At 36.7% G+C, this 24,918-nt stretch overlaps 1 protein-coding gene across 6 annotated transcripts in view; it reads right to left on the bottom strand.

The window, feature by feature from the left end:
- The window catches only part of myo9aa (myosin IXAa), a 153,383-nt gene that overhangs the window by 109,766 nt on the left and 18,699 nt on the right, over nucleotides 1–24,918 (bottom strand). For all 6 annotated transcript variants that reach the window (XM_051114147.1, XM_051114142.1, XM_051114146.1 and 3 more), the window contains exon 2: nucleotides 9,510–10,427. In XM_051114147.1, the coding sequence (XP_050970104.1) occupies nucleotides 9,510–10,352 (843 nt within the window). In that variant the 5' untranslated portion in view covers nucleotides 10,353–10,427. The remainder of the gene's footprint in view (nucleotides 1–9,509; nucleotides 10,428–24,918) is intronic.

Genomic DNA, 24,918 nt, shown 5'->3' with positions numbered 1-24,918 from the left:
GAACTGGTTATAGGTGACACGGATATCTAAACAGAATCTAAAAACACATTACATCTTGAAACATGTCCTAAGCAGACAACAAGTCATTTTTCAGTCCACAATGAAGGCAAAAATTCCATGTATGTAACGACAAAACCACTAGCAATAAAAACAGGTTGTTTACACTGCATTCCATTCAATTTGGAAGTTCTGATTTTCCTACTTTTAAAAAGCAGCAATTTTTATTTTATTTTATTTTATTTTATTTTATTTTATTTTATTTTATTTTGTTTTATTTTGTTTTATTTTGTTTTATTTTATTTTATTTTATTTTGTTTTATTTTGTTTTGTTTTGTTTTATTTTATTTTATTTTATTTTGATCCCCTGGGGTCTCATGGTGTACAGTCATAAAAATAGTATGTGCTTTTTTGGACCTTTCTCATGCCTATTCACTTGGACAGAATCTTTTTCTAGAAAAAAAAAGTATATTGTTGTGCTTATCTGAAGACAGTAAGTCATAAATCTGGGATAGTACGAGGGTAAATCATTAGCGAATTTTCATTTCGGATTGCCGTTTCCCTTTAAATGTTTAACTTCCATACTATGAAAGTAAATGACTACTGCCAACATTCTTCAAATTACCTTCTTTTGTGTGCAGCAAAGAAAGAAACTCAAACAGGTTTAGAACAACTTGAGGGTGAGTAAATGATGACGATTTTCATTTTTGGGTGGCGTATCCCTTTAAGGCAGCAATTTTATGTGGAGGTGCTGAAGAATAATGCAAGTGCAGCCTTCACAAACACCCATGCATTATGTGTGAATGGATAAGAAGAACATCTGTGTCTGACAAACACTTCAGCATCACTAACACATCACCAGCTATATAACAAAAACCATGCAAGAACAGGATTTTTAAGCTATTGCAAATGCAAATATTTGCATCATCATTTTTAACTTTGACATGTTGAAAAGGCTGGAATGTGGATGTGACTTTCCTAAATGGCATGAGTGTAATTTACAAGTTCCTGTGGCTACAAAATAGCTGAAAGCGAGACACTGTTCAATAAAACAGGACATGCTTTTACATGGAGATTTACGTCAGTGTGCTACTCAGAAAAAATAAACCCTATATGATCAATACTAAGAGAACTCCTAGTTCCATACCAGCCTTCATCACCATTCATTATATCTAAACTACCAGTCATGCTCTCTTCACTACAAGACGTGGTGTACAAAGCTTGATTGATTTGTATAAATAAGGCACAGCTGTAAGAAGAAGCAACCCATTTATTGGCATAGTGTGTTTACTATCCAACGTTCAACAATGCAATTCATGCCCTGTTCTGAACATCTAGGTGAACTAAATCAACAGTCAGGCCTTTTACAACAATAATAAACTGTGCCAACAATGAATGAGCTTAATGACTGGCCATTTTCTTTGTCAGACCTAGTAGCAAATCAGTTAACAAAGTTCAGTCTTTTTAATTCCTTCCTTCCTGGTATGCAAGGCAAGCACAAGTGCTTCACAATATTTGAAAGGGAAAAAAAAGTTTAGGCACATCCACACAAAATGGACAAGATTTACCACACTGAGAGAAACTGACAGTTTCTGGTGTTGAAGTAAAACCACACCAGGACCAAAGGTCTGCATCGAGGCATGCAGGCATGCAACCTGGGAATGCAAGCAGGATGGATCCTTTGGATGGACTGTGATGGTGTATTTCCGAAGTTATAAACATTGCAAATCTAGCAAATCTATTTAGTTATTTATTTTTAAATGTAAATGACATTTATAACTGTATATTCTATTACCATGACATTAAAAAAAGGAAAAAAAAAACAACAACTGAAAGCAGTTTCTAATATAACGGCTGAGAGAGTGATGGTAAATTTGACATCGCTCTCTCTTCTAACGGTCTTAAAATCAATCTCTCTACATGGATTTTTTCTCTGTTGCTATTTGAACAAATGGGAATGTAAAAATCATTTGTTGTAGTATCTGTTGTAGAAAGGATGAAGAAATGTAAATAGGGTCTATTGGTCAGCAAAGACCACAATTGTCCAGTCTAAATAATGCCAGCTTGCATACCGACTATGAAAACCGGTGAACCAAAACTCCACAAAACAAATGCTACAATATAAATAAATGCTATCATTGTATTATATATTTTTATATTATATATTGGTAAACCACTACAGAACACATTAAACACATTAATTTAGCAGAATGTTTATGTTAATGACAAAAAATAGCAAGCTTCAATCTGATTGGCTGTCCACAAGCAGTAGCAATGTGAACCAAATTTCATGCTGATAGTCAGACGTCTGGCTCTGTGAGACTAGACAATGCCAAGCACTTCAGATAAGGATTTATCAGGACACCTGCACTGCGTTTACAACAGGATTCAGTGTTTTCAGTAGGGAACCGATTACAACTGATTTGACAGATTCAGTACTAAAGAGCCGGCTTAACCCTTTCACTCTTACCACTGAAGATCATGAATATCTGTTACTTAGTCATACTGACCCTACGTGACAAATCAAAGAGTTATAACCGTTTATGTGAGAGGTGGCACTGTACATTGCCATGCTCAGATCACATTTGTGGAGAATGTCATGAATTTTGAGGTTAATTTTGAGGAAATCTATGTTACATTTACTACTGTGACATTATGATTTCTCATGAATACTTATTGCATTACATGACTGGACACACCTGAGGGCTACACTGTTTAAAAAAAAAAAAAAAAAAAAAAAAAAAAAAAAGTTGCGATTTTAATGGTAAAAGACTAAAAACGCTACAATAAAAACCTATTAATTAGTTAATGGCAAGTTCTCTTACTATATACAGTGAAAAACCGTAATGGACATTTAATGTAATATTATGGTAAAATACTGTATTTGGAAGTGGGAAAAGAACATATCATTTACAGTTAATAACCTGTAGAATGATGCTCCAAGAATTCCAGTCATTACATTTAACGTTTGATGTTTTTCCATTGAAATAACTGTTGTTATTAAACGTTAATGTGAAATAATGTTTCGTAGGTTTTTTTTTTACCAGTTATGTTAATTAGGTTTGTATGTTATATTTGTTATGTTATACATATTAGAATTTTCTTTGTCAGTTTGTGGAATAGCTGCTTGTAATGAGCTTCGGTTCATCATGTGACTTTCTCCTCACCACCTGATTTTTACATTAAATTTTATAAAATTTTTATAAATTTTATTTTATATATATATATATATATATATATATATATATATATATATATATATATATATATATATATATATATACACACATATATATATATATATACATATATACATATATACATATATATATATATATATATATATATATATATATATATACACACACATACATATATATATACACATACATATATAAGCGCAACAGCTTACGCTCCACTGACAATTATGTTTCGGGGCAGACATGAATGCTTACATTTTTGCTAAAAATTTCACTTATGTACAAATCACGTCACACAAATTCATACAAAATCGCTACTTTTTTGCCGTTTTTGCTTTTATTAAGATGGGACAGTGGAGAGGTGACGGGAAGCAAAGTGGGAGAGAGATGGAGGGGTGGAATCGGGAGCCGGGATTCGAACTTGGGACACCCATACCGCAACAGCGCTATATGATGGCACACTGCCCACAAGGCTATCAGCACCAACACTACATACATTTTTTACTTAATACTTTCAGATTATTTCACATGAACATAATTTGACTGTATTAAGAAAAAAAATGACTTAGTTTGTTTCATCTTTTATTCACATACTGTAAAACTTTATAAAGCTCAGAGAATGCTTTTTTTTAAAAAACACATAAAAATGAAATGATCAAGATACTGCTGGCTTTAATACATACCAGAACATCTCTGCCAGGATAATGAACACTAACATACAGTAAATCCCCCAAACTCTGCCGCCCCACCCAGTGCTATAGCAGTGATTCACAATAATCCCAGTAGCGCATTAAGACTAATGACAGTAGGTATTAAAGATTCATTATAGTCTGCTGAGGAGGAACGTCCACGCTGTGACCCAGGCTGACTTCTCATATGGCTCTAGCTGGAATGTTTCTGTTGGACTGAAAAACACCAAGCCTCACTTAGGCCTGGAAACGAACCCAAGCAGCCTGCCAAACTCCCATAGACCCTTACCTCACACACACCGTCACACAATCGCACAAATACTTTTAAACCCACCAAATGACTGAAGTAAACTACAGAGCTGAGGACTGTGCCAAAGTTTGGATATTGCGCAAACAGGATTGTAGAAAATGACATCAGAGAAATTTAACGACTACTAACTACTTTCAAGTCCAAATACCTAAATAATTATGGAAACATTTTCAAACATGTGCCATTAGGAATAACTGTAATCTTTCAACACATAAGGTGCTTTCAAACATATTTGGTACAAATGTTTGATTTCAAAGTGTGAATAATTTTGTAGGTTACATTATTATACCAATAGCTGATGACAAATGAATTTGAGTTAAGAAAATTCTATCTTTCACTCACAATATCAAAAATCAATAACATCAGTAATTTAAAACACAGATACACTTAAAAATAAAGAGTCTTTATTGGCATTCATGGTTACGTGAAGAGCCTTCATCCATGGAATCCATGGAAATTTTCAAATGCAAAAAAGGTTCTTAATAGTGGAAAAAGGTTCTTTAGATATTTGAAATGTTCTTCTTAATGGTTATTTTAAGAAATGTTCACTGAAAGGATCTTTGTGGAACCAAAATTGGTTCTCCTATGGCATCATTGCAAAAACACCCCTTTGGAGCCTTTATTTTTAAGAGTGTAGAGCATCTAAACAATATATAACATTCATATTACCAATCATAATACTGCTAAAGATACATATATATTCAATATAATTGCACTTTATCTCACTTCACCTCACTTCTTGTCAAAGAAAAAATAAAATTACTTTGAAATAAGCTCTTGGAACCAGCTCCATCAATTCCAAAGACACAAAAATTCAAAACAAAAATGTCAAATGTCAAACACAACACTAACGGATACAGAAGGCCGTATAAAAAAAAACAAAAAGAAGCCCATTGTATGACTACAACTGAAATTTCTGAATAATGAAACTGAAGTCTTTACACCAGCTGACGCATTACAACGCAACACTTCTTTGACTAAACATACCAGCAGCACACAAATCCCAAGTACTGAGTCAACAGCTCTTTAAATATGACAGCAGAAGGTTTGTTGGATGAATAATCCACACTACATATTAGCCAACTCATAACACAGACTCCCAACTATCAACGCTACTGTTCTGGCAGAAAGCCAGTGTTGAGATGAGTCTTTGAAACTGATATTCTCACTCAAGCAGAAACGGTAAGCTTTAGAGAAGATTATACCCATTACAAAAGCCTGCTAAAGAAAAAGCAAGTGGCGTACAAATTAAAGCTCTTGCGTTGGAACTGCCAGGCAATGCTTTACTGCCATTTCAACATACACGAATGCCTTTCTGAACTTTTGTAGGCCTTGAAGAACAGACTGCATCACATCAATGTGCTTGAAGGAAACGTCTTAACATTTAACTATAAATCAATTCACAGCTGAATCATACATCAAGAAATTTTTTTTTTTCTTAACCATGTGAGTAGTTCTTGCCCATGAAGTCAAGTCAGGTTCTCCACCTTCAGTGTAAGTCAATGGGAAAACTCTTAGCCACATGATTTTAGGTATCACTCATGTTGGACAAATTAGCAAACACTACTATTTAAAACATTTATACTACACACTTGTACACCACCCTTGACTCTCTTGCACTTCAAGAGCTTCAGGCACAGAGTGTGTTTGTATAAACTGGCAGTGTTGTCATTAGAAAAAGTGACAGATGTGTCACCTCCATGTGAGTAAAGAGGAAAAGACGTCTGTGTGCTCGGCCACTCTACACGCTCCACATTAATCAGTAATGAGCAGAACCACAATCTCACTCTGCAAACAATTAAAGCCCATCCTCTCCACTCGAGAGCCATTCAATTGTGCCAGATGGTTGGACATTAACCCATATGCTTAAACATTAGCCTTTTGTAAGCATGTGGATGGCAAGTCAAAAAGTCTGATTATATCAAGTGTTTTAGATTGAAATGGAAAAAATTAAATTCCATTTCAACCAGTACGCACTGTGCATTTGAGGCATCTTACTAATCTGAAACAATCAGTTTAGTTCAAAGCATTGCTAACAAGGTTAATTAGTTGAGTTAAAAAAGGGAGATACTGCATATGTGACCCTGGACCACAAAACCCGTCATAAGTAGCACGGGTATATTTGTAGCAATAGCCAACAATACATTGTATGGGTCAAAATAATCGATTTCTATTTTATTCCAAAAAAAGATCACGTTCCATGAAGGTATTTTGTAAATCTCCTACCGTTAATATATCAAAACTTAATGTTTGATTAGTAATGCGCATTGCTAAGAACTTCATTTGGACAACTTTAAAGGTGATTTTCTCAATATTTAGATTTTTCTGCACCCCTAGATTCCAGATTTTCAAATAGTTGCATCTCGACCAAATACTGTCCTATCCAAACAAATCTCCAATGGAAAGCTTATTTATTCAGCCTGTAGATGCTGTATAAACCTCAATTTCATAAAATTGACCCTTATGACTGGTTTTGTGGTCCAGAGTCACATATGTGCCATGCAGGAAGCCCTGCCTTCAGCAATTGTGCAGAAAACTAAAGTTTGGCCCCACTTTATATTAGGTGGCCTTAACATTTAAATTAATCATTTGATACAATGCACTTATTGTGCACATACATGTTTTTACTTTGTACTCATATTTAAAAAAAGTACCTTTATGTAATTACAACTGTAATTAATTTCTGTAATTACATTTATTGTTATACTGTTGACCTATCCCTTATACCTTAACCCACCTTTAAACCTACCTATACCACCAAACCAGGCCCTTATCTTACCAGTTAACTGTAGCAAAAGTGCTTTGCAATACAATATGAACACAATAAGTTCATTGTACGTATTTTTTATGATTTTGAACTTCCAAAATGCAGTTTAAATGCAGCTTCAAAAGGCTCTAAATGATCCCAGCCAAGAAAGAAGGGTCTTATCTAGCAAAACGATCTGTCATTTTTTTCGGAAAATAAAAATTTGTACACTTTTTAAGCATAAAAGCTTGTGTAGCACTAACTCTGGGATGCGTGTCCACGACGCTACATACTATTGAATTACGTTGAAAGGTTTACAAAGCGAACGCGCTAAGGAAGTGCAAGTAAGTCAAACGCTGTTTACAAACAAAAAGGTACAACGATGTCAGGCGATTACTATACCTTTTTGAGCCGGAGTACACAAATTATGAACTTAGACGTGATTTGTATCGTTTAGAGCCCTTCGAAGCTGCATTTAAACTGCATTTTGGAAGTTTAAAATTGGGGCACCAATGAAGTCCATTATATGGAGAAAAATCCTGAAATGCATTCTTCACAAAACATAATTTCTTTACGACTGAAGACAGAAAGACATAAACATGTTGGATGACAAGGGGGTGAGTAAATTATCTGTAAACTGTTGTTCTGGAAGTGGAGTTCTCCTTTAAGAGCTTCCAAGGGGGAGATTTTCCCCAATAAATAAATAAACATGTTCTGACATAAAAAAAATATTTTAAGATCTTGTTTATGGAACTAGAATATGGGTCTAAAATGATTTTTTTTTTTTTTCATGTGTAAGCAATGTACCTCATACAATTTGCTAAACATTTCCTTGTGTGCTCCACATAAGAAATAAGTTAATAATGATGGCATGTTTTAATTTAATTATTGGATTAACTATCCCTTCACTATAACAGGTCAAAAATTTCAGTTGGCTCAATTAGCTTATGTGAATGTTTTGACACTGGTACTTTAGTGGAACCAACATGAAATTTAGATTTTTTACTTCATATATCTTTTACAGCGTTTAATTTTAAAACAGATCACAGCAAACAGTACAAAACTAAAGTCTGATTTGATGACACACAATATATGCTGAACATGAGTGTAATGTTAATAGTAACTACATTAGTGAAGCTATTTATCTACAGTCTTTCCTAACAATGAATTATATTACTTGGCATAAGAGGTTTATGTTTTGTCTGATTATTATTAATAATGAATGTACTTACTGCACATTAGTGTCTTATATAATGCTGGCAACAACAAAGCAATAGGCCACAAGAGGAAGCTCCATTGATTTTATCACTTATGGTTCAAGTACACTTTAACAAATGCATGCAAACACATCTTTTCATTTGGACTTTTAACCTTTCATTCTTCCAGTAACAAAAAGCCCTTCCGGTAAACTACACACAGAAAAGCACTAACCCCAGTAACTGAGATAATGTTATCAAAACAGCATCATGTGCGTCTTGGTGACAAAAGCCAAGTGGAATTACTGGCATCACTGGAATCCACAAGAGCAGCTTCAAAACCTGTTCTTTCGGCTACGTTATGACTGTAACATTGTATCGCATAACCTAATGTGTGCCTTTCTAAACTATCATCACTCAAAGGTGTTATCTAGGTCAAAAACACACAAACTGGAAGCAAATCAAAGAATTTGACAACTGCATGCAATACAATAACTTGACTTAATAAAGGTGTGATGTTGAGTATTTCAAGAGCGAATGGCTCTCAGACCTCAAAAGTTAATGCTTCAGGATTCAAAAGACTCATCAAGACAAATGACAAGTTGGCGTGACAAGTTTTTCTGTTCACACTGAAACTGAAAATGCTGCATGAAGCAACACAATCACAGCCAACCATATACATATTACATGTTTAATATACAGATACCAAGCGTGACACGACAGGAATAGCGGCCAAGCGCCCGACATAATGTCTCGACACGTCGCGGTGGGTTGTGACAGAATGCAAGGTTTATTAAAGATCAGATTTAAGCTCAAACCTATAACTTCCTGCTGTGTTCAGGTCAATCTGACGCACACTAAGTTTTTACACTAAAATATGAAATGCATGTGAATCTATGAATTTTAAGCTTTAAAGTTTACTCAAAATTTAAGAATCCAAGGTAATTCACTGTTTCTTTATCTAGTTCAGTTTCACTGTCAAAACAAAGGTTGTTTCTGGTTATAAGTTTTTTGGATCTCAATTACTAGACAGTTGCAGCACAGGTAGTGTGAGAAACTCATTTTACACTGACGGGAGTTTGAGAGCCAGACATAACAAAATGCATAGGAAGCACAAACAACAATAAATACCATTTACACTAAGCACAAATAATGCTAGATACCATTTGCACCTCAGTGTGCAAATAACGACTTTTTAAATTGTTTTTAATAGTGTTGATGTTCGGCAAACTGCATGGAAACCAATGTGGGCCAATTTGACCCACAAAATAGTTTTTTTGATTAATAAAACCTAACAAACATTTAATAAACTTTGACAGACATAAAACATTGCCAACAACAATATATTTAATTTATATAATCAGCTCTTACCTCCAGGACTGGTCCGGCACCCAGAATGATCTGCTCAACTCCACTAGCAAAGCCTTTCTGACTTAGAGCCGTGAGATGGTGGATCAAGAAGTTGGTGCTTTGAGTCTTGCCTGATCCACTCTCCCCAGAAATAACAATGCATTGATTCTGCTTACTCTGCAGCATAGCATGGTAGGCCACGTCCGCTACCGCATAAATGTGTGGCTCCAGCTTGCCTAGCTGGTGATTATCGTACATCTTGACATATTTGGGGTTATAGATAGGGAGGAACTTGAAAGGGTTGATGACTATGAGGATGCTGCCCACATAGGTGTAGATCTTCTCCTGCTTGAAGCGACTGCGCAAGTTGTCCAGCAGAGTCTTCTCGTTGAGATTCGGCAGGTTACAAAGGTCATCGAAGTCTTTCGGCAAGGGCTGCGGCAGGAAGCCCCGCTCCATCATGCGCCGCCGCTCTTCTGTGACCTGCAGCCACATCTGCAAGTTGCCGTAGTGGATGGAGCCATCGAGGTTCTTCTCCCGCAGCAGGAAGCGGTAGTCCTCGCTGCTGAAGCGGTTTTCCAAGGCCATGCGAGGCCATAGCATCATGCGCTGGACGGGACAGTCGGTGGGGTTGAGGATCCATTCTTCCCCACCGAACTCCTTCACTTCTGCAAGGACGTAGCATTTTGTTCGATCTAGCTGCAGACGATCAATGACCTGCTCGATGACCTCCGCAGCGGAAGTGATCTTACGGGCGGTGACGGGGCAGTAGATGGTGCCCTCGGCGATGACCCCTGGGTAGATGCGTAGGGTGAACTCGGAGTCCTCAAAGCGTCGTCTCCCGCCAACATCATGAACACTCATATTGGAGCAGCAGTTTCCATCAGCACTCACTGTACATCCTTCAAAAGGGCCGGGTACTGCTTCAAGACATTACAACTGCAAGAGAGAGAGAAAGAAAATAAATAATAAATATTAATGTTCAACTGGGTTTTTCGATAGTTGATCCCAATATATTGAACAAGGTGAATGATGGCTATATCTGACTTGCATTTTATATGAGAACACAACATTGTGAAAAGAAATTGAACAGTAATGTTACAAAATATAAATGTGAAACAATTAAATGTTTGTTACCCACTGACAAAGCAGTCAAGAAGCTTTAGAACAAACACTGCTGTTAATCATGTTAATCAAGTAGGAATCTCAAAATATTGGCCAATTAATCTGTTTGGGCTTAATGTGTACCAGTCCTAACCCGGGTCGCTGGCAAGAGAGGTGGGTGCACAAACAAGGACTCTAAAGACAGCAGAGATCAGGGGAGTGAGGTTTACCTGCTCAGCTCTTACCAGCTGGCATCCCCAAACCTCAGATCTCATCTGGGTCACGGCACCAATGTTACATTGGTGCCCTTCAGTCCTAACCGTTCTTGTTCGAAGTGGGACTCAAACCTGGGTCGCTGACATGGGAGACGGGTGCACTAACAAGGACGCTAAAGACTGCATCTTCTTGTGCCAATTGCTAGTGCACCTCTTAAGATCAGGGGAGTGAAGGTTATCTTGCTCAGCTCTTACCAGCAGGCCTCAGTTACACTCACCCCCCTAATCCTCACTCCTATCCGGATCACGGCACCAATGCAACCCCTCTGGTCCAAACTGCCCTGTCTCGTTCTTGTTCTAAATGGGACTCAAACCTGAGTCGCTGGCATGGGAGAAAGGTGCAAGAACAAGGTCGCTAAAGACCACAGGCTCTAGTGTCAGTAGCTAGTGTGCCTCTTGAGAGCAGAGACGTGAAGTTTACCTTGCTCAGCTCTTACCAACAGGGCTTCGTTACACCCACCCCCCAAACCTCAACTCCTATCTGGGTCATGGCACCAATTTAACCCTTCTGTCCAAACCGTCCCACCTCAAACCTGGGAATCAAACCCGGGCCACCGTCATGGGGGGAGGCCGCACTAACAAGGATGCTAAAATGCAAAGCCTCTAGCTCAGCCGTTAGTACACCTCTTGAGATCAGAGGAATGAAGATTTCCTGTTCAGCTCTTACCAAAAGTATTGAAAGCTTAATTACACTGAAACACTCGGCAATACAGGGTTCGAGGATTCATGCACATGCATGGCCTGGTGGCCAGTTTTCACTGATTTACCTTCCATCAAGAAGAGGAAGGTTAAATTATTAGAGCAATAGCACAACTCTACAAAAAAAAAAAAAAAAAAAACTATAATATAATCCACACTACTTGATGACACATCAGAATTCAAAAGAGGACAAACTGTTGGTGCGTGTCTCGCTGGTGCACCTGTGACCAGGACAGCTAGTCTTTGTGATGTATCGAGAGCCATGATTTCCAGGGTAATGTCGGCAAACTATCAGGAAGTACAGGAGCAACTGTCAACACCTGAGGAAGTTGTCTGGAAAGGGATGTCCAGGTACTCGGACTATATCCAAAAAAACATAAAACCACAGCAGCCCAAACATCTGCGAACTAAATGTGCACCTCTATTTTGTTCTTACCAAAACTGTGAGGTCCAAAGGGTCCAATATTCATGTTTGGGGTGCTATAGCCAAACTTTGTCACTGCCGAAGCCAAATGTCAGTTTTAATAGTGCCAGCAGAGCAAATCTTGGGCTGTGGACAATGTGGACAATGGGAAAGAGTTACGGTGTGGAAAATCTTCAAAGAGGCTTACCCACCCGAACTGTTGCATGCCCAGTGTGAAGCACTGGATCAGTGATGGTTTGCTACTTTGCTACATTTCCTACTGTGCTAGATGAGCACATCTCTGCCCAGGACTACCGAACCATTCTGGACATTGTACCCAGAAGGTAGTGCCATGTATCAAGATGAAAATGCACCAATACACACAAGAAGACTGGTGACAGAGTGGTTTAACGAACATGAAAGTGAAGGTGAACATCTGCCATGGCCTGCAGAGCAAGCAGATCTGAATACTATTTAAACACTTTAGGGTGTTTTAGAGTGTTCACACAACTATAGTTCAGTTCTCTTGGTTTGTTTGGTCCGGACCAAAAAAAAAAAAAAAAAAAAAAAAAACGATACATTCGGTTCCGGTCCACTTAGCACTCACACTGGCATTTTTGAAAGCGAACCTAAAGGCATACTGATATGTTCACAACCTGATTGGTGGGGCTGAATGACATATTTTGTGACAGAACTTACCGAACAACCCAAACAATAGGTGTGTTTAACTTAAAGCGGCACTGTGCAGACCAATCAGTGTATGACATCAAAGTACCCATTCACTGATCAGTCTGCTCAGCACAGACTAAGCACGCTCACTGTTGCGTGAACATATGATTTTATTTTTAAATCACCTGCAAACTGGATAGACTGTTCGTTGTTTGTGTCATCAAATCATGTCGCACAGCATCGCATCTTGTTATTACACCAGGGAAGTGAGGAAGTATTAGGGCCGCGTTGCGTATATAAATCAATCGAACAGCAACAGAGTTTGTCTGGAAGCGGACCAAGATCTATCTTTTTAGCAGTCTTGGTCTGCTTGTTTGGTGCGTACCAGGATTCATATAGCAGCGTTCACACTTACTCAAACAAACCGCACTAACAGAGCAATGGCATTAGAGTTCATTTTAATCGAATCAAACATGACAAGTGTGAACACACCCTAAGAGCAGCAAGCCAGGACACATTTTCCTCCGCTAGCATCACATAGGAACCTGGACACTGCTCTGCAAAAGGAATGGCTCAAAATCACTCTGGCCACTGTGCAGGACTTGTATCTGTCATTCCTAAGACAAATTGATGCTCTGTTGGCAGCAAAAGAAGGCAGTAATAAATTACTGCGGTCTAAAATAAAATTCAGTTTCATTGTCCAACCCCTGTAGACTGTAGACGCCCTTGGCACCAACAATATATGATGCTTTTGGGAAAATGGAAGTATCTATCACAAGCAAATATTTCACTATGGACAAGCAACAAGTTTAATTTGTAAGGATGCATGATATATCTAACCACATTGGTATCACCAACTATTAGCATTTGAGTAAGACCAACGATCAGTTTAACTAAAATTAACAAATATTCATAATTTCCATATTTTTTAGTCATATTTCTCTAATTAATCACATACTGTTTCTTTCAAAAACATCAAATTGTACAAATAAATGACATAATTTGGTGGGTCTCTAACAACATGACATCACTGTGCATACAACAAGATGTAATTCAAAAACGCTGTTACAATTTATTTTATAACAGCAATGCATTCTGAAGAGAGAAATGGATTATAAAACAACTTTGCACAAATATGCATGCAGTCTTTTTATTTTTTTTTTTAATATTTTTTCATCATCAAACTCACTATGAATTTGCAGACATTGCAAAACATTTTTGTCTGGATATCTAGATGGTGTGTATAGACATTTTCTCCTTTAGCGAGAGTCAGTAATCCCACTCATGAGGTCGCAAAACTAACAAACCAAAAGATAAAGTGAAATGATTAGCTACTGTTTTTAAGTGATTAAAACAGTCTGATTTAAGAGCTACCATATAGAATGGACAGATCTGTGTGTCAACACACACTGGGTCACTATCTGCTCTCAACAGAGCACAGAAAATCAGCCGGCTGCCAAAATCACCAGCTGCCACCTTCTCTAACAGACACACAATAACTTGATTCACAACCATCTACTTAATAATGCCTGAATAGTCTCCAAGGGTTACTATTCATTACAGAAGCACTGTGTACACTGACGCAAAATAAAAACATGGTGATTACTTCGTTAAATTGCTATAAACGTTACGTAAATGTCGATGTTTAACATAAAACTTCTGACTTGGCTATAAACGCCCAACAAACAGGTTAATTTACTAACACCCACAGACCTGTATTAGTTTGAAGCTAAACAAATCATGACTCTACTTTCAATCTGATGTGTTATTTCAGCTGAGGGCACAGGCTATCTTTGAAAAAACAGCTCAAACACTAACAGGCTTCGGTGTTTTAATACAGGAGCCCGTTCAGGAGCACGGCTTTATTTATTTGTGCTTGTGAGGTCAATGTGGCTCCTGTCTGCTGGTGCCCGTCTCTCATCAGGAGCCAATGAGCCCCCCTCTTGTGCGGCTGAGACTGATATCTGGAGTCCAGCCAGCGCTTTCAGGTGCAGAGACAGGTCTCACTGAGGTCTCTGTTCACTTCTCTATAGTAACGTTATTGACATAACAGACACAACCTACACAGAGACATTTGCAGTACGCTGAATAGTGTTGGATGAGCAATGGCCTTGTATTTAGACATCTTTTAAACATTAGGATTGTTTTAGGGCTTAACTGCAGTCCAAGACTTGTTCAAGTAGAATGTTTGGATACCATTTGTGGAAAAATAGCTGTTAAGGAAATGGAGACCAGAGGGTGGTTATAGCAAAACTAACAGATCCTATCATCCTGTAGCTGGTTTCCAATACACTGGCCATGTTTATGAATACTAGCACACAGCTTCTTGCGCACTGTGCAGTAAATACTGCATACCATGTTGCTTGCGAAATGCAAACAATAAGATTCTACATTGTTGTTACATAAGCTCAATACATTTTAGGTTTAATTTAGCAAGAGGTATGCAGTCATTATCCATCAAATAAAATCACATCACTTGACATTTCTAATCTTTTCTAATTTATACACTACCAGTCAAAAGTTTTTGAATAGTAAGATGTTTGATGTTATTTTAAAGAAGTTTCTTCTGCTCACCAAGTCTGCATTTATTTGATCCAAAATACAGCAAATACAGTAAAATTGTGAAATATTTTTACCATTTAAGATAACTGTTTTCTATTTGAATATATTTTAAAATGTAATTTATTCTTGTGATCAAAGCTCAATTTTCAGCATCATTACTCGTCTTCAATGCCACAAGATCCTTCAGAAATCATTCTAATATGCTGTTCAAGAATTGTTTTATTACTATTATTATCAATATTTATTTAATTAATACTTTTATTTAGCAAGGACGCTTAAAAGTGATAGTAAAGACGTTTATAATGTTACAAAAGAGTGAATTTTCTATTCATCAGTGAAACCTGAAAAAAAAATTCTACTCAGCCGTTTATATTAAAATGATTTCTGAGGGATCATGTGACTGGAGTAATGATGCCATAAATTCAGCTTTGAAATCACAGGAATAAATTATATTTTAAAATATATTCAAATAGAAAAGTTATTTTAAATGGTAAAAATATTTCAAAATGTAATTGGTTTTGCTGTACTTTGGATCAGCTAAATGCAGGCTTGGTGAGCAGAAGAGACTTTAAAAAAAAATCTATTTTTTAAGCAGTTAACATTTAGCTTTTGACCATTTTAAATGGGTAAAAATAAAGATACTAAAATAAAAGTTTCTTCATATTTAGAATCCAAAGTAATATTGAGATATCTTTAACATTTACTGAGTTACAGGCATACAAAGTTTGGAAAAAAGCATATTTTGTTACTCAAACAGCTATGTATGCAATTGTTTTGACAGAGGGAAACAAGATACATTTCTAGTTTCAGCATTGTTAGCTCTTCAGACATTCCTTTTGAAAAAAGTAAAAAGTATTAGCTGTGACCCACATTTGGTTTTTGACCACTGAGAATGCGTACAATTTAACAATTTTACAACTTGACATTTTACTCATGGGCTACATTGAGATTCTCAAATCTCTGAAATGAAATAACACTGAGTTACAGGCATGCAAACTTTTAAGTGCTTTTCGCAGTTTTAATGATCACTATTGTTATAGAATGCAACAAGGATTGCTAAAGTCAACTGATTTTACTAACAGACCTGTGAATCTTCCTGTAAAAACATAAAATAATAATGCTGCCATCTTTCTGAAGTAATCTTGTATATGCAAAATATTTAACAAAAATGAACACTCTGAATATGCCACATCAAAAGACGACATCCTACTTTCTGATTTCTGGCTCACAACACAGCATAAAATGAACATGCACACACAAACACTCATGTCCACCTCAGTGCACTCTGTAATGCCTAACCAGATTGCATAAGGAGCCATAAGGAGAGTATTAGAGGTGCACTTCACTGAGCTCTTGGAGGATTTGGGGACCTCACAGCAGAGCAGATGGTCAGTACACTACTTAAAGGATAGCAACAGATTTAGAGAAAGATTCTGCTCCTGGGTCCACACTGCACCTTATTTACCATACCAGCTCAATCAACTAATGGCGGCCTACAGCCTGAGGACATCAGGAACTTCACACTTCACAAACTAGATCTAGTCAAAAAGAAACCACATATTTAAGACATTCCCAGAAAGGAGAGGATACGATTTTTTCCAAACAAACACCGGTTGGGTCACATAGTAGACGTACCAAACATTTTGAGGCTGACAAACTTGCCAAAGATGTTCTATAATCTTCCTTCAGTATCAGCAGGGCACTCTTGCACAAAATAACTTGATGCGGACAGTGAGGGTTTCAGCATGTGATCTAGAGTGTGTATCTCTCAGCAGGAATTTGCACTTTTTGTAACAAATCTTTATCACATGTGAAACACTAAGGACCTTCTGAAGCATGTCCTTGAGAATGCATGAGAAGTGTCATGGACGGTGGATGAGTGTGGCTGGTAATGCTGGAGGCTTCTGAGAGCCAAACAAATATTAAACAAATGTGACCCTGGACCACAAAACCAATCTTAAGTAGCATGGGTATATTTGTAGCAATAGCCAAAAATACACTGTATGGGTCAAAATTATCGATTTTTCTTTTATGCCAAAAATCATTGGGATATTAAGTAAAGATCATGTTCCATGAAGATATTTTGTAAATTTCCTAATGTAAATATATCAAACCATAATTTTTGATGAGTAATATGCATTGCTAAGAACTTCATTTGGACAACTTTAAAGCCGATTTTCTCAAAATTGTGATTTTTTTTGCACCCCCAGATTCCAGATTTTCAAATATCTTGGCCAAATATTGTCCTATTCTAACAAACCATACATCAATGTAAAGCTTATTTATTCAGCATTTTTATTCAGAAATTTGGTGGAATATGAGTTGGAGACATTATCATGAGATATACCACAAAAGTTAATTCTGTGTGGGCTAAGTTATGACCTACTGTTCTAAAACTGTGCGGTGAACCCGGAGGAAACTCCTAACCATCCATCCATCTTCTACGACCAGCTCAGTGACTCATTTGCTGGACACTTGGAGACAGAGCTCCATTCAAACAACACTGCCACATCTATGGCACTGCAAGTGCAATGCCCTGAGTCAATTACTGAAACAAGGCCTTTGTTCCAAAACTCAACTCTGCTTGAGATCTTTTGCAGCGTAACAGTTCCTGGAGCGGCTATCCCTGATTATGGAGGTCAAGAAAGTCTATACAATAAGAGCATATGATCTCACCACTGGCCAATCGGCAGACGGCATAGAGACCGAAGTATGTATGCAGTTGAAACAGGGCCTAATGAGGCATGGACCAAGTATTCCTGCCTGAACAAACAGGCTTACGTTCTGCTGCTTTTATAAGTCACTGTAAGAGTCAATAATGTTTCTGAGAGAGCAGGAAAGAGGAAATCACACTTTTAAGCATACAAAAACATCACTGGGACAAACCCTCAAAAATGCAGAGGACAAACATTCATAATCTCAATATGTTCACTGCCTCTGGGCTTGGGTTTATTATTGCTGGTAATAAGCAAAGATATATTGTTGCAAAACAAACATGTTTCAAAGTAAAGGAAGGGGACCGTTTTATAGGACCGCTGCCAAAAATAAAAATATGCAGAACATAAAGTGAGGGAAAACATGCATTACTTTTGAGAAGCTCTTATACAACATCCAAGACATATATACAACCTAGAAATCATCCAGCTGAAGTGGTCTTTAAAAGGACAGTTTACCCAAAAAAGAAAATATAAAATTCCAAGAATGTAGTAAAATATTTAAAGGAGAAGTCCACTTCCAGAACAACAATTCACAAATAATTTACTCACCCCCTTGTCATCCAAGATGTTCATGTCGTTCTGTCTTCAGTCGTGAAGAAATTATGATTTTTGAGGAAAGCATTTCAGGATTTTTCTCCATATAAATGGACTTTACTGGTGCTCCGATTTTGAACTTCCAAAATGTAGTTTAAATGCAGCTTCGAAGGGCTCTAAACAATCCCAGCCAAGGAAGAAGAGGAGTCTTATCTAGCAAAACGATCTGTAATTTTTTTTTTTTTTCGGAAAATAGAATTTTTTTATACTTTTTAAGCACAAAAGCTCACGTAGCACAGGCTCTGGGATGCGCGTTCACGACGAATCACGTCGAAAGGTCACGCGGAACGTAGGCGGAACTACAGACCCAGTGTTTACAAAGCGAACGCGCAAAGACTAAGAAAGTGCAAGTAAATATGTAAACGCTGTTTACAAACAAAAAGGTACAATGATGCCCTTCTCTTGTCATACTAAGTACACAGACTTACACGTTATTCGTAGTAGTGATGGGAAGTTCGGATCATTTTACCTTGAATCTTTTTGAGTCATTTTGTTCATATTAGCAAAATATGATTAAAGTGTTACGTGTTACTTCCCCAACACATCTACTGCTTACACAAACGTTGAACACACTACAAACAAGACAAAACTATAATGCTATAAGAAACAGAAAAGATTAATTCATTGTTTAACTGGGTCTTCATTCTATGATTAACTCACCTCCCCTCTTATCTGACAAGTTTTCGGATTTGAGTTCTTTGTTTATCATGTGACAGCCCTATAAGATGAATGAAAAACCTGACGACTCGAAACAGGTGAACTAATTCCAGTATAGAACCTAATAAGATGTTGCGCAAAATGAAAGAATCATTCAAGAACGACCCATTACTAATTCGTAGCATCATGGACGCACATCCCAGAGCCTGTGCTACACAAGCTTTTGTGCTTCAAAAGTACACAAATTTTTTTTGTTTTGTTTTTTTTTCAGAGAAAAAAAAAAAGACCAATCATTTCACTAGATAAGACCCTTCTTCCTCAGCTGGGATCATTTAAAGCCCTTCAAAGCTGCATTTAAACTGCATTTTGGAAGTTCAAAATCGGAGCACCAATGAAGTCCATTATATGGAGAAAAATCCTGAAATGCTTTCATCAAAAACCATAAATTTCTTTACAGCTGAAGACAGAAAGACATGAACATCTTGGATGACAAGGGGGTGAGTAAATTATTTGTAAATTGTTGTTCTGGAAGTGGAGTTCTCCTTTAAGAGTGGAAAAAAAAAAAGACATTTAAACTTTAGGGTGCCCTCACCCCTCTCAATGTCCATGTTATCACCTACTTATAAGTACCATCATGTCAGAGTTCTGCAACAATCACATATTTTTGTAGGCCAGCCTAGAAGTTAGGATCACTCTTCCCCCCCGCTTCCCTTTTTTCTGAAGCCTAAATACAATCTCAAGGAGTAAAAAGTTTAAGAATTTAAATGAACTACACCATAGCCACATTACTTCAAAGTCACCAGCATTAATCTTCTGACAGTTCTTCCAGTCTTTTCAATGAAAGTTTGAGTTAGAACAATTTTTTAAAAGCTTGATAATAAACACAATGAGGCTGTGAAAGCTGACTAGCGAGTAGATGAGTTTTCCTGTTTAGCTTGAAGTTTAATTTCCCTCACAACCTCTGTAGTCCAATGTAGCCAATTTCTGCAAGACAAGAAAAGGCTTTTTCATTTATGTATTACTGATGTATTTTAACCAAAAAGCCATTCCAAAAACCCATTGACTTGAGGGCGATGGAACCAGAAGTGTAAATTCATGCTACCTCATTTGTGGGTTTTGGCCTACAAAAATGTGATGCGACCTGGGAAAACCCATCGGATGTCACGCTGGGACGTTTTCAGGAAATTTGAAAAATAGGTTGAATGTCAATTTTTTTTTTGTCAGAATTAGGTTTTCATTAAATTATTTTTCTATAACATCCTGTCTGTTATCTCTGAAAATATCTTGGCAAATTGAATTTGTTTAGTGCAGAAAAAAAGTGATTTTATTGCAGCAAGCAGAAATGACTGTCTTTCTCTAATGTTAAGAATGTGCTGCGGAGGTGCTTTCTCTTAACACCACAAAAACAGTGAACCTATCAAAATATACCATGTAACATATTTAATAAATGTGTATCAGTGCACATTCCCCACCAGTCCTGTGAAAACTACGGCATGCAAAAGTTTTGTTATTTATTTATTTTTATTTTTTAATATCATGAGATGGTGGCGTGCAAGAGAACAACACAGTCTAAAGTACTGCAGCTGCTCAATCTTGGTCATGTCAGTGCCCTAAACGATGTTATAATGGACTGTTTTACTCCAGAGATGAAGGATCAGATGATGATATCAATAAAGATACGTCAGATGACAGTCTATTATATGCACAGTGTGCGAACAGCTGCACTGCTCTCGCTTTTGTAAATGTAAACCACAAGGTACACTATTCGTGCCATCTAAACATACAAGGGGTGATCAAAAGTTCAGAGACCATTTTAATGTATTAGTTATGAACACAATAGTTTGTAGCGCAAACAGTTTTACGGTTTACAAACTTCATTATTCTTCTCATTATTTCCCTACACTGGCTTATGAACCATACGTCTCAAACATAGACAACAGCTTACTTCCACATCGAAAAATACGGTGGACACTTTGTGGGACTTGAGAACATGATGGAATTTTCATGTTAGAGGGATTTATCATTTTACTAACAGTGGTAATGCCAGAAACTCATTAAAATACCAATTAAAAACACGATTATACATATCAGTAACGAAGCCGGGGCCATGCAGAGGCACAGGATCAGAGGCTTTACAACAGAGGACGAGACTCGGCTCATGCAGGGGTCTGTCTGGGAAAGGACCGGGTGAGGGCAGTGAGGCCCAGGCTGTCTTGGAGATAAAGCAGGACTGCAGGATGAGATAATTACACAGATAATGAGCCGCTGGCAGCTGGCCCTTTGATTTATGACAGGGGTAGAGGGGTAAAAGAGGCCTGGGAGGGCATACCGGTTCAGGCACCAACTCGCCCCATGGACATACTCCCCTCACAAATGTCTGTGTAATTACAGGCCAAGCCTACAGTCAAGCAGCCACACATGTTCAGAGATGAGAGCTTTGGCTACTGCAGATCTCACCTACAGCTATCCACACTAACAGGCGGCAATGACCTTGCCTGGGAAATTTCTAAGGAGCATATATGCTTTAGAATAAAGAACACTTGTAGCCAAATGACCACAGATGCAATAGACAGCTAGTACAAGTAGACAGAGTGAACAATAATTGTGCTCATTTTATTCTGATTTTAAACATATATATGTATATTTTTACCCTTTTGACAATCATTGATACTAGGGGTCAATCGATTATCACCCTGGCCCGATTAACCGCGCCAGTATTAAGCATTTTTATGGTTATCGGTCATTTTCAAAACCGATTTGCCGATAAAATAATGTACAAACCTTTAAAGAAAGTTTTTGTCAGAGCCCTCCTTATTCTTAATTTGGACATATTTTCTTTATTTTTACACCAGACATATATTGGTTTAAAATATTGGTCTACTTGATCTGTAATAATCAGTATCGGCATCATCCCTGAAAAACATATCTCTCGACCCCTAATTGATAGATATTCATGTATATCATCTAAAAAGTCTTAAAAATGTTTTTTTCCCTCTCCCTCTCAATTAGAGGAACTATCAAACTGCCATTGTTTTAGTTCTAACTGTGAATCTAATGGGGTTACAAAGTACAAATCTGGTTAAAAATAATCCAGACAATGTTTCTACACTGCTTTTTTTTACTAAATGAACAAGAAAATTATTAAATTCTTCATATGCATCAAGTCTACAGCAACAATTGATATTAATAAACAGCATTTACCTACATAAAATCTGTTTTATTTATAGAAATAAATCATAGTTGCAAGCCATGACAGACTAGAAGGGAATAACAAAACTAGTCTAAAAACTAATGATCAAATAAAAAAGGTAGTTAAAATTATTACAATATTCAATGTTGTGTAACGTTATATTGCCACGAAAACAAGCATTTAACTTACATATTTACTCAATTGATAAACAATACTATGCAATACTATACAGTAATAATATACAGTAATACTATGAAATATTATTATAAACTATATAAAACACGTTTTTTAAAAAAATATATATATAAACTTTAAAATGTAATTTATTCCTGAGATGGCAAAGATTCTAAATTTTTTTCTGCAATTTTCAGTATTACATTATCCTGCAGAAGTCATTCTTTCAATCAACTAAATTCAGCTTCGCCATCTGTAAAATAACATCTGCAATAACATTTCACAATATTACTGTTTTATTGCATCAAATAAATGCAACCTTGGTGAACAAAAGATGGGCAATTATATTACTAAAGAACTAGAAATTGAAAAAGGTTAAGTTTGAACTGCAAAAAATAAGTATTGCTAACCAATCTGCTTAAAGTACTGGGATGAACAACAGCCTCTGTCCTCCTTAACCACTGAATCATCAGATACTCCGTATCTCATATCTGCTTTACTAGATATTGGCCCTCAGTTAACAACAAATGCAGCTGAAATGTGTTATATGCATTTCACAGTGTAACCAAACGCATGCATACGTTGCTATATCAAGCTCAATTAACCCAGATGAGAATATTGGCATTAAAGAAAGCAAAGCAGCTGTACTGATAAGCATCCGAGTGAAACAAAGAACAGAGCCATGTGTGTAACAGCGTAACCTGCCTACAGGGCCTTACTTGGGTTCATAAGCTACAGATACCAATATTTCCGCATGCCTCTAGGCAAATGATCATTAATTAAGGGAAACTAAAGATCTCCGGAACCAAAAATGAAAAACAAGATCCAATTCCACATACTACACATAACACTTTTTATTTTTGGACCAGAAAAATTTAACCTTCCACATCAGAGGCAAAATCTCAATACGGGCCGAAGGCGGGGGGAAAAAACGAGCTGGATGTTTATCTCAAAAGCCTGCTTCAGATTGCGAACATGATACGCAAGGTTTGTTTATGACAATAAAGATTTTCGGGGGGTTTTGTTGTGAATTCCAAGAGCTCTCTACATGAAAAGCAGCTAAGCAGAATTCAGGATCTTGCCCAGAGCTGGTGGTGTCCTGAAAGTATTCCAGCAGATAAGTCTTTATTTTCCACAGATGAAGCAACGGATAACGATCCAAACATCACATAAAAATTCCTCTGAAAGGTAAAGATGGAGATTTTTTTAAGGTTACACATTTAACTGGATTTGATAAGGAAGGTTTACAAAAGATAATATTTCAAAGAATGTTTCTATGCAATCAAAGTCAATGGAATTAAAAAGAACGGGTGAGAAAATTATAACAGAACATTCATTTTCAACTCTTTTTAAAGTCAAAATGAAACTAAGGATGCACAATAGAATTAGTACCATATCAGTATTTGGCCAAAATTAATAAATACTTGGTAGACGTTTAATATTTTATTGTGCATTCTCATTTTTTTACTTAGGTTTGCCATCATCTAGCACTCATTACAATTTTTTTTTTTTTTTTTTTTTTTTTTTGGTCAAAATTAGCGATTTTCTTTTATGCCAAAAATCTTTAGGATATTAAGCAAAGATCATGTTCCATGAAGATATTTTGTAAATTTCCTACCATAAATATATCAAAGCTTAATTTTTGATTAGTAATACGCATTGCTATGAACTTCATTTGGACAACTTTAAAGGCACTTTCTTAATATTTAGATTTTTTTGCACCCTCACATTCCAGATGATGTATAAATCTCACTTTCAAAAAACTGACCCTTATGACTGGTTTTGTGGTGCAGGGTCACATTTGTGAATAAATATAGATGTGTGTGAACTGTAAAATGTATTTAGGAGCACATGTCTGAATAAAACAACTCCCTGTAGGTATTTATAAAAAGTATAAAAAGTATAATGAGCAACTTAATCATTTTAATCAGTTTCAAATTAGCGACGGAAAAACAGTAATCGCGATCAAAGCCTAATATGATTATTAAACTTCAAAAGGATATGATTTAATTAAATAAACATGAGTGCTGCAAGTTTCAAATTCAAAACATTCAAAAGGTTTGCTGTTTCAGAGTAGTTCACAAAACCTTTATGCCAAATGATTGCTTATGATAGACTGCTGATGAATTATGACAATGTTTAGTTTATAATGACTATGAATACATTAAAGGCATAGTTCACCCTAAAATTAAAATTCTGTCATTAATTACTCACCCTCATGTCATTGCAAACCCGTAAGACCTTCTACGAACACAAATTAAGATATTTTTGATTAAATCAGAGCTTTCTGTCCCTCCATAAACACTGAGCGAACTACCAAGGCATAGAAATGTAGTAAAATAGTCGTTAAAATAGTCCATGTGACATCAGTGGTTCAACCGTAAGT

The sequence above is a fragment of the Labeo rohita genome, chromosome 7 (genome assembly GCF_022985175.1).
Source record: "Labeo rohita strain BAU-BD-2019 chromosome 7, IGBB_LRoh.1.0, whole genome shotgun sequence".
NCBI classification, from domain to species: Eukaryota; Metazoa; Chordata; class Actinopteri; order Cypriniformes; family Cyprinidae; genus Labeo; species Labeo rohita.
The sequence above is the reverse complement of the archived record's forward strand: the minus strand, read 5'-3'. Positions and strand labels throughout refer to the sequence as shown.